This window comes from Amaranthus tricolor, chromosome 9 (genome assembly GCF_026212465.1).
Source record: "Amaranthus tricolor cultivar Red isolate AtriRed21 chromosome 9, ASM2621246v1, whole genome shotgun sequence".
Taxonomy (NCBI): Eukaryota; Viridiplantae; Streptophyta; class Magnoliopsida; order Caryophyllales; family Amaranthaceae; genus Amaranthus; species Amaranthus tricolor.
In genome coordinates, this window is record NC_080055.1 from 27003009 (window position 1) to 27012777 (window position 9769).

A 9769-nucleotide genomic window follows, 5' to 3' on the forward strand; every position below is an offset into this window, starting at 1 on the left:
TTGTTGAAATTGTTAACTTTTATCGGTTTGAGTACAAAACATTCTAGAGCTTCAACTATAAATTTAAGTTTTTGATTAAATTGGTTCTTTAATATGGTATTAAAAGTCAAAATGCAACAAGAAATTACAAATTTAAACTTCATCCAATTAAAATATGTAGAATATCATGAAGCCTAAACCATAAATTTATAATTTAGACCTAAAATATATACTCAATTTTATAATACTCTAACGAAAACAACATGGCAGCCTTAAAGAATGGGTAAATGTAGAGTTAAGTTTGAGAGATATTGTGGATGAACATAAAAGATTAAGAAATGTTTGTTTGTCCAGTTGAAGCTCTTTTTCCATTTGTCCACTAATTACTAAACTAAAAAATTAACATACAGAAGCTCAATACTTCAATGATTGTTAAGTTAAAAAAGGACATATATAAAAGTGCAATGATACAATTATATAAACATACATAATTACTAACTAACTTTTAAAAAATAAACTACACAAAAAACAACGAACACAATACATATATAAAAAAACATTAATCCACTTTCGCAACAACTGTATGAATACCCAACCTTTAATTTCTCCAAACGTTGTTTGCAGCTTCATTTTCCATGTCACAATCTCCAATTTAGATAGAGTTTTGCTTTGTAATAAGTTGTTAAATTACATATTTTTATCAATCTGACTTAAATATATGAACAACCTCTATAAGTTCATTTGCATCATGCTCGATGCATACAAGAAACATTTTCCCTAGGTTCATGGCCAACTTTTTTATTGTGTAGTCTCCTTTTGACCATTTTGCTCAAGACATTTGTTTGAATGTGTTATCAAACGAAAAACTCTTTAATAAACAAAAAATAAGTAAAATTGCACAAAATAGACAACTTAAGTTAGGTTAAGTCGCAAATTTATAAGCAATTGTACTTAAATACTTAAGAAAGGAATAAATAATTTTACTTGTTATATGACAATTACTCATATAGTTTAACTTTTGTAAATTCATTAATATACTATATTTTAATTGAGTATTATAAATTTTTATAGGTAAATTTATTCATGACAATTTTTGATGTCCACAATTTTAGTTGGCAAGAAAAGAAAAATAAAAAGGGTCGAGCAAGTCCAAAGGTGGAGACAAGAGTCAACAGTCAAGAGTATGTAGCAAAATCTAAAAATAGCAAGTGACGGCGACGATTCAGGAAGATTTTCCGTTAAGAAACTAAAGTTGTACTGTAACGTTCTCTTTCTTTCAAAAATCCAGAATTTGAAATTTCTACTTTACTCTTTTCATTTGAAACAGGGCAATTTCAATTCAAACTTCCATTAAAATGTCTGGTTACAGAGCAGAAGATGATTATGATTACCTCTTCAAAGTAGTTTTAATCGGAGATTCTGGTGTTGGAAAGTCCAATTTGCTCTCTAGGTTCACTAGAAATGAGTTTAGCCTCGAGTCTAAATCTACAATTGGTGTCGAGTTTGCTACTCGGAGTTTAAATGTTGATGGAAAGGTTATTAAAGCTCAGATTTGGGATACTGCTGGTCAAGAAAGGTGGGATTTCTTTTTTTTCCTTGACTAAAATTGGGTATTTTTTGTGTTTGTGCCATTTTTATAGATGCTTCCTTGTGCTTCTTAATGGACATGATTTATTTTTTCCATTTGCTTATTGCATTTTTCCTGTACTGTAATGGTTTTGCTGTTTTGCTATTTTCTGATTTTTTCAATTGTAGTAATGGGATTTCTGTATTGGGTTTATGACTATGGAATTGTTAGATCTGATTTGATTGGGTTTTGTTTGCTATCATATAATGATTTTAGTTTGATTGGAGATTGTATTACTGAGTTGGAATTATGCTAACACTTTGAAGGTTTGTTCTTGTGAAGTGGGTTATCTTTTAGTATAACACATTCTATTGCAATAGAAGATACAACAAAATATCACAATTTGGACTGATATTGTATTGGTATATTGAATGTTTGTTCTTGCATTGTTAAGTTGGCTATCTTTTAGTATTATTACACATTTGATTTGGATAGAGGATATGTTCTTTCACAATCATTAGTGCTTAATAAACTAGTTATAACTTATTGGAAAATAACCCACTTGTGATCTCACATCGAAGAGTTAGAGAGAAGTTGACCATCATATATACTTCATGGGCTACTCCTTATAATATAAATTGTTTTTGGATGGAACCTCATCGGGTTTATGTACAGCTAACTCTCCTCTTATCCGGACCTTGTTGTGTATAAGCTCAATAACAAATTCATCACAGCACAGCTGTTCTTTTATGTAGGACCAATCACTTCAAATTGGCAAGAATAATTGGGAGGGGATGTGACCCAGGGAAGATTAAATGCTTTTACTTTGATGTCACTCAAGTGAAGTTATTGTGCGAAAAAGGGAAAGATCAAGGTTCTAGAGAGGCAGCTTAGATTTTGCTTAGCTAGTTGCAAATGCACTGTTTAAGGATGTTGATACTTGTTTGTTACTTGAGAGGATGTACAAACACAAAGTGCTCCATATTCTTTAGGGCTATCCTGTAACCAAGTGTTCCTTAAGGATACTATGTTATTTTTAGTATCTGTTTTCCTTGACTGCGGTTTCCATATTTCATGTGGACTAAATAGCCTATTTTATGAAGTAATAACAAGAGGAAACTGTATAACTGAAGGCAAGAAGCGTATTCCTATAGATTTGCGATTGGCCAGACTTGCATACTAAGGATTTGAGTTCATGACTAGCTCCTTTCTTTTTTCATAGTTACCATGGCTAGTTTATCTATCTTGGACATTATCCCACTACCAAATCTGAATTACCTGTTGATGCTGGGTCTTTGTTATCAGCTTCTTACAGAATGCTTCTGGTCTGTGATCAAATTCTAGGGCACTTGCCATTTACTATAATGATGCTCATAATCTTATTTTAATTTAGGTATCGGGCTATTACAAGTGCCTATTACCGAGGAGCTGTTGGTGCACTCCTTGTGTACGATGTCACTAGGCACGCCACATTCGAAAGTGTGGAGAGGTGGTTAAAGGAGCTAAGGGATCACACTGATCCCAACATCGTAATTATGCTCATCGGAAACAAATCAGACCTTCGTCACCTTGTTGCAGTTCCAGTTGAAGATGGGAAAACATTCTCTGTAACGGAGTCCCTTTATTTCATGGAGACTTCTGCGCTGGAAGCAACCAATGTGGAGAATGCCTTCACAGAAGTTCTTACTCAAATTTACCGCATTGTCAGCAAGAAGGCTATGGAAGCCGGAGAGGATGCAAATGGTTCAGCCGTTCCTGCCGGTGAGAAAATAGATATTGGCAAAGAAGTGTCTGCAGTGAAGAAAGGTGGCTGCTGCTCTAGTTAAGGTGCTTGTGGAGCTGCACAGTTTTTCTGTACACCTTGATATGGGCCATTTTTTTATATGGACCATCTTAGGAGGTAGAGTATGTTTATTTCATTTTTTTTGAGTGATCTTAAAATGTAATCTTTCATTGAAACTCCAAGAAACTTGTTGAGTAATCAAGTAGATGGATCCTTAACCAAAACTCTCATTATGTTGTGTTATTTTCGTCTCTTGAGTGGAATTTAGTATATGGTGTAAAGACCGACGATGTGTTGCGTTCCGTCTACACTTTTCGGCCCAAAGGACACTCGTGTAAGAAAACGTGATAGAATATATACAACATCCTAAGACTTCAATTATAAGTTTATACTTTTAAGTTGAGTTGATTTCTTGACAATAACCGTAGTAGTGAATAATAGGGCAAGTCTCCTTTGGCATGGAGCCAATTGTGCGTGCATGATGCATCTGCATTCTCAGCATGCCAAAGGAGAATCGCACTGTTATTCACCAAGCCCACATTTTGGGCATTGCTCTTGGTTTGGGCTAGAGATTTGATGAGGGTGCTATTTAAGCTGCTTAACTTCCTCTCCCAAATGGGAATGTGCCAAGATGATGAGTATATGCTGAAAAAAAATGCTGGGAATGTTCCTTCTCTGACAACTCTATTTTCTCCTTCATTATATCTAGACGTCTAGGGAAACTATATATGTTTTTAACTAAGTTTACATTTGTGAGAAATCGTCGTTTGAAGTGATTTTAAATTAAGGATTTTATGCTAATATAGTTTGTATTAATTAGACTGTTTACATTTATGTATGGAATACATTTTATAATAAGATCCCTTCATACAACGATTTATGGTGTTATTCCTTTTCTACATGTTAGAATTGCCATAAAATACAGAAGCATATGAATATCTATATGAGGAATAATATGCCATTTGACTTTATATTGGCAGGAGAAACAAATGGCATATGCTAAGAGACATTCAATTTTAAGGGCCTTTTTCTTGCACTTTAATAAGATTTAGGGGTGTTTTGTAAAAGACTATTTTTCTTCGCTTTTTTATTACTTTTTGACTTAATTTTTGCCTCTTTAACTAGTAGATCATCTAAAAGTGTTTGGTAAATAACTTTTGTTTCTTTTTTTTGGTCTCTCCCTTTTACTAGTGTTGTCCAATTGAAGAGTAAGCTTAGCAAGAGAAAGAGTGCTATCACTTTGATGCTGTGGACTGAGATTTTGTTTTAGATTTGGCTTCAGAGGATTGGACGCATTTTTAATGGATCTATCTTCCTACCTTGTCATGTAGCTAAGAATATCCTTTTTTATGTTGCTTCTAGATTAGATGATGATAGGAAGACTAATCTTATTGTTTAGTTTGTTTGGTGGCTTCTTGTTGTTTGGTTTTGGCCTACTTGTTTTGGCTTTGGTGCTTCCTTTTCGTGTTAAGTGATTTTTTTCCTTTTATAACCTTGGTTGTACAAGGTTTTTTTGGAATTAATAAATTCATTTTAATTGTAAAAAAAAATACTAAAGCATCTTTTTAATTAATTTTTTTGACTTTTTATCTATTTTTTTCCTAATAAATAATTAACAATTTATTTTATTAAATACAAATTTAACAGCAGTCTTACGCAACTAGCTTATGGTTTTCTCTAATCCACAAACAACTCCACAAAAGAATCGTTTGCCAAAGAGAGGCAGACAATCCTTCTAGCCTTCCCAATTCCCATCATGAGTTTGGCCCAAACCTTAAAGACAGCTAAGATCCTTGTGCTTCAGATGAAAAACAAACCCCTTAGACTTCTCCTTCAGTTTTTCTAGTCAAAATCTTCTCTATTCTCTGCCGGTGATTTTGAAAGATTCCGGCGACTTTAACTATGTGGCGGGAAACTTCAAGTGGGTTCCACTGGTTGAATTTCATGAAGAGCTGATGCGGATTACTTTATAGAAGTACTTCTATAATTCTTGGTTGCGGAACCTCGATTTTTCGTAGCAGGTGAGTGAATTCAAGCTCTAAACTATTATAGTAATTTCACTTATTAATTTCTGATGTTGCTTTTAATCATAGTTTTTTTAGGGTTAGTTATATCAGGTTTTGAGAGTTTGAAATTGTTACCATCAAGCATTTCTCCATCAAATTCCGACTTAGCTCATCTAATTTTTCTTAATTTGATGTGAAAGTTTTGAGGAATTTGTTTGAGAATATAGAGTAATTTAAAATATGAACAATGTATGTTTAAAAATGATAATTCTTGATTGGGTAAGTTATTTTTCACCTAATTTCGAATTCCCTTCTGAAAAGTTAAAATCTTTTTTCTGAAAACATGAAGGAATGTGAAAGCTAGAACTGTTAAGATGAACTATGAATTTTTTTACTGCTTGTTGGCTCAGAAATCTCTGTGTTAGAACCTGCAGAATTCAAACTGTTGTGTATTTAAAATGTCATGAAATATGCTTAGTGTTGTGAAGAATTATTTGAATATACCCAAAAAAGGCAAAAGAAATTGGAGAGGTTAACCGGTGTGAAAACGTAATCTTGCAGTGGAGTTGATGAACACGGGCAGTCAAAGGTCGATGGGTGGAGGGGTTCATGATGTATTGGATTGTTTGAAGCGAATGCACTCCGAGAATCCTAACTTTTATTTTGCAATTCGGGGTGATCATGATCCTTCCATTGCCAATATTTTCTGGGCTGATGCAGCTTCCCGGATTAACTATACCTATTTTGGTGATACTGTCGTTTTTGATACCTCATTCCGTAGTAATGGTTATAAAGTTCCATTTGCAACATTTACCGGAATAAATCATCATGGGCAGCCAGTACTTTTTGGGTGTTCTTTGCTGCTTAATGAATCAGAGGCTGCCTACATTTGGCTGTTCCAAACATGGCTTCATGCAATGTCGGGGAGAACCCCAGTCTCAATCACAACAGAGCCGGATGGGTTTGTGCAGAAGGCGGTATCTGAGGTCTTGCCTAATACACGGCTTCGTTATTGCAAATGGGGCATGTTCAGAGAGACTCAGAACCGTTTGGGTCATGTTTATCAATCACATCCTACATTTGAGGCGGAGTTCAAGAAGTGTGTTAATGGGAGCGAGACAATTGGGGAATTTGAATCTCGATGGAGGATGCTTTTGGAACAGTATCATTTGATGAATGATGATTGGATGCGATCAGTTTATGATGCTCGGCGGCAATGGGTGCCTGTTTATATGCGAGACACGTTTTTTGGTGAATTATGTGCCGAAGAATATGAGGGCAGAAACTTGTGCTTCGATGGATTTCTGACTGCTGATACTACCTTGCAAGTTCTGATCAAACAGTATGAAAAAGCCGCTGCTAGTTGGCATGAAAAGGAACTACAAGCTGATGAAGATACGAGTAATGCTTTGCCAATGCTAAAAACCCCTTCACCTATGGAGAAACAGGCTGCTAAATTTTACACCCGGAAAATATTTATGAAGTTCCAAGACGAGCTTGTTGAAACCATGGCTAATTCTGCAACAGAACTTGAGGAGTCAGAAAGTGCCACTTCGTTTCGTGTGGCCAAGTTTGGTGATGGCCATAGATCTCATATTGTCAGCTTTAATTCTTTAGAAACAAAAGCAAGTTGCAGCTGCCAAATGTTTGAATTTTCGGGAATCGTTTGTAGGCACGTACTAGCAGTTTATAGAGCTAAAAATGTCCTTACTCTTCCTTCGGAATACTTATTGAAAAGATGGTCAAGGAATGCCAAAGGTGGGGCTATATTGGATGAGCATTCTATGCAGGAGACAGTTAACTCACAGCAACCCCTGACTATTAGATACAATAACCTTCGACAACAAGCCATAAAATTTGTGGAAGATGGTGCAAAATCTATTCATGTTTATAATGTAGCTATGACCGCTCTGCAAGAAGCCGCAAAGAAGGTTGCTGATATGAAGAACCAAGGTGTTGGAATTACGCAAGGTGGCGCTCTGGCGAATGGTGACCATCCAATGGCATCTGGAAAACCTGTCGTAAGATCAACTAAAACTTTAGAAGCATTATTTTTCTTTTATTTTTAAGTATGAACCATGAATTTAACTCCTGTCTTAAATTCTTAATGGTGTGATTTCATTGCTCTCAGCTTCCTTCTTAGTTTTTGGTTGCTCAAAGATCATCCTACTTTTGTAGATGCATATAGAAAATAAGTAGTCTTTTTTTGTTTTACATTTGTTCACCAAGCCCTGATTAATCATAATGTTCATGATTAAATGCTTTTTTCATACAAAAGCATGTATTTCAATAGTTCTATGACTGGTTGGAAATCGGACACTTATTCGAAAATCTATGTATTATCTTTGATCTTATGTTGGCTGTGTTTTGTGTCACATCACCAACTAGGTTAAGTGATACAATTATAGATGACAACGACATAAAATGAGACCTAAATATAGGGGGTGTTTGGCAAACGGCTAAAACCTGGTAGCTGATAGCTGATAACTGATTACAATGGCTGATTTGACCAACAGATTTTATTAATTGGTTTGACCAGTTGATTTTAAACCCGATGCTATGAACAACTTGTTCAAAAACAGCTTAGTCATAACAATAAGTTGTTTCAACCAACTAGCTTACCAAACATTAGCATTGTCTGGTTCGACTACCTAACCCGCTATTTGTATCAAAATAAGCTAAAATTGCCCAATAAGTTAGTTTGCCAAACACCCTTTGAGTGATAATTTTAGATATAGATAAGATGGGATAGATTAAACTCGAGTGTATCATTTGACAATTAAAGTTCAGAAAATAATGCCATCTTGATATTGCTTTTTCCTTCAACTAAACGAATATCGTTCATGATTCAACGTATGAAATTACACTACAAGAATGTGATGTTACTTTATAATTTCTTGATACTAATCAACTCTTATGCAACAGGAGGAGAAGGTTAAGAAAATACAAGAACTAACAGCTGAGTTGGAAAATACAAATAAACGATGCGAGGTCTATCATGCAAACTTGCTTGCAGTTTTGAAAGATATGGAAGATCAGAAGCTGAAACTCTCTGTTAAAGTTCAGAATGCAAGACTTAGTTTGAAAGAGTAAGTTGCCATTAAAGTTCTTTATAGAATTTTCTTTGACTTATGATGTTGCATCTGCCGATAGTCGAAATCGAGAATATGTTATCAAAATACTAGCACATATTTTAGAAAGTAGGGTGTATTCAGATTCAGTATATCTGTATATGTAGAATCAAAGAAAAGTATAGGGCTATTTCATATTGTAGATAAATTGGCAATGGAGCATAGACTATTGGACTGTATAGCTGCCTTGGGTTTTAGTCTTTTAGGAAGATCAGGGGGTGTCTGATGGAATTCTAGTTGTGTTTCACAAATTACAGTTAAATTTTAGCCACTGATAATATATGAAGCTGTAGAATTTTAGTTGTGTTCGTTTAAGATGGTTTGGACATGTACAGCAACAATAAAGTATTGGCAATCTGATAAGGAAGACAGTAAGTGAGAACTTGAGGGATTTTAAAAGACGAAGAGAAAGACTGAAGATGACTTGAAGAGCAGAATTGGAAATAGATATGAAGAATTTTGATTTATATAAGTTGAGACGATATATAATCGAAATGAACGGGGGAGCATTTATGTGGATAATTACGGGAACTAATCTTTTAGTTCATTTAATCGATCTTAATTTGTTGGAAATAAGGCTTTAACATTGTTGGTGTTTTGGTATTTTTAGATTTGATAATATTAAGAGGCAAGCATGTCATTCAGGACTTGAGGTAGGATTAGGTTGCTACTTTGCAAGTAGACTTTGATCGAGTCAAGTTTGTTTCAATTTTTTAAAGTTAAGTTGACAATACTTTGGTTTATTCGAGTCTATATTCTATAAAGTGATAACTTACAATAAAATATTTTACATTATTTATTACAAAATAAAAATAGAATACTACATTTAAAAAAATAGTTTGTTGGCAACAATAATAGAGTTTCAAATACTACTTCAAGTCCAGATTTTGGATTGGATTAGTTATTGGGTTACTCAATCATATCAATTTTGAGTATATTCTTTTTTTCATGACTTATTTTCTCTACTCTTTTAATTTTACTACACAATATACAAAAAGTTTTTATTTCAATTTATGTAATGTTGCAAAATCTGAGGAACACGGTGTAGTATTCACTTATCTGCTACATAATGTAGAAATTTGTACAAAATAAGCTTTGTTTTCTAAAAAAATTTCCAAAATAAACTTGAGAAAATTTTATATCCCAAAACAAGCATCTCCCAATCCAAAGCCTTTGGTATGATAATGTTCATTGTTTCTATCAGCGTGCGATTACTAAAACTGGGTCAAGAAAGCCAGCCTAGTAATCGCCCGTTGTTACTAACACGGGCTGATTGCTAAGTTGACTTTTTTGATCCAGTTGA

The 9769-nt window shown here is 34.2% G+C and overlaps 2 protein-coding genes across 3 annotated transcripts; both read left to right on the plus strand.

Annotated features, from left to right (window-relative positions):
• Window positions 1-1085: 1085 nt before the first annotated feature.
• On the plus strand, window positions 1086-4796 carry LOC130823886 (ras-related protein RIC2). Of its 2 annotated transcripts, XR_009046651.1 has the most exons (3): window positions 1097-1555; window positions 2940-3446; window positions 4521-4796. XR_009046651.1 is itself a non-coding variant. In XM_057688710.1 (2 exons), the coding sequence occupies exons 1-2, from the start codon at window positions 1335-1337 to the stop codon at window positions 3370-3372; spliced, it is 654 nt and encodes a 217-aa protein (XP_057544693.1). In that variant the 5' UTR covers window positions 1086-1334; the 3' UTR covers window positions 3373-3710. The 2 variants fall into 2 exon arrangements, 1 of the variants encoding a protein (XP_057544693.1); XM_057688710.1 differs by lacking the exon at window positions 4521-4796 and having other exon boundaries at window positions 1086-1555; window positions 2940-3710.
• Window positions 4797-4974: 178 nt separating this feature from the next.
• Window positions 4975-8776, plus strand: LOC130824036 (protein FAR1-RELATED SEQUENCE 9). The gene is made up of 3 exons (XM_057688905.1): window positions 4975-5350; window positions 5897-7356; window positions 8261-8776. Exons 2-3 carry the CDS (start codon window positions 5905-5907, stop codon window positions 8426-8428), a joined length of 1620 nt encoding a protein of 539 aa, XP_057544888.1. The 5' UTR covers window positions 4975-5350; window positions 5897-5904; the 3' UTR covers window positions 8429-8776.
• Window positions 8777-9769: the final 993 nt, after the last annotated feature.

What these genes read in the sequence shown, in the direction of transcription:
- LOC130823886 (XM_057688710.1), top strand. Translation starts at nt 1,335, where the DNA reads ATGTCTGGTTACAGAGCAGAAGATGATTATGATTACCTCTTCAAAGTA. An exon ending in GATACTGCTGGTCAAGAAAG is followed by an intron (nt 1,556 to 2,939) that starts GTGGGATTTCTT and finishes ATTTTAATTTAG; the next exon opens with GTATCGGGCTATTACAAGTG.
- LOC130824036 (XM_057688905.1), top strand. Translation starts at nt 5,905, where the DNA reads ATGAACACGGGCAGTCAAAGGTCGATGGGTGGAGGGGTTCATGATGTA. An exon ending in TGGCATCTGGAAAACCTGTC is followed by an intron (nt 7,357 to 8,260) that starts GTAAGATCAACT and finishes CTTATGCAACAG; the next exon opens with GAGGAGAAGGTTAAGAAAAT.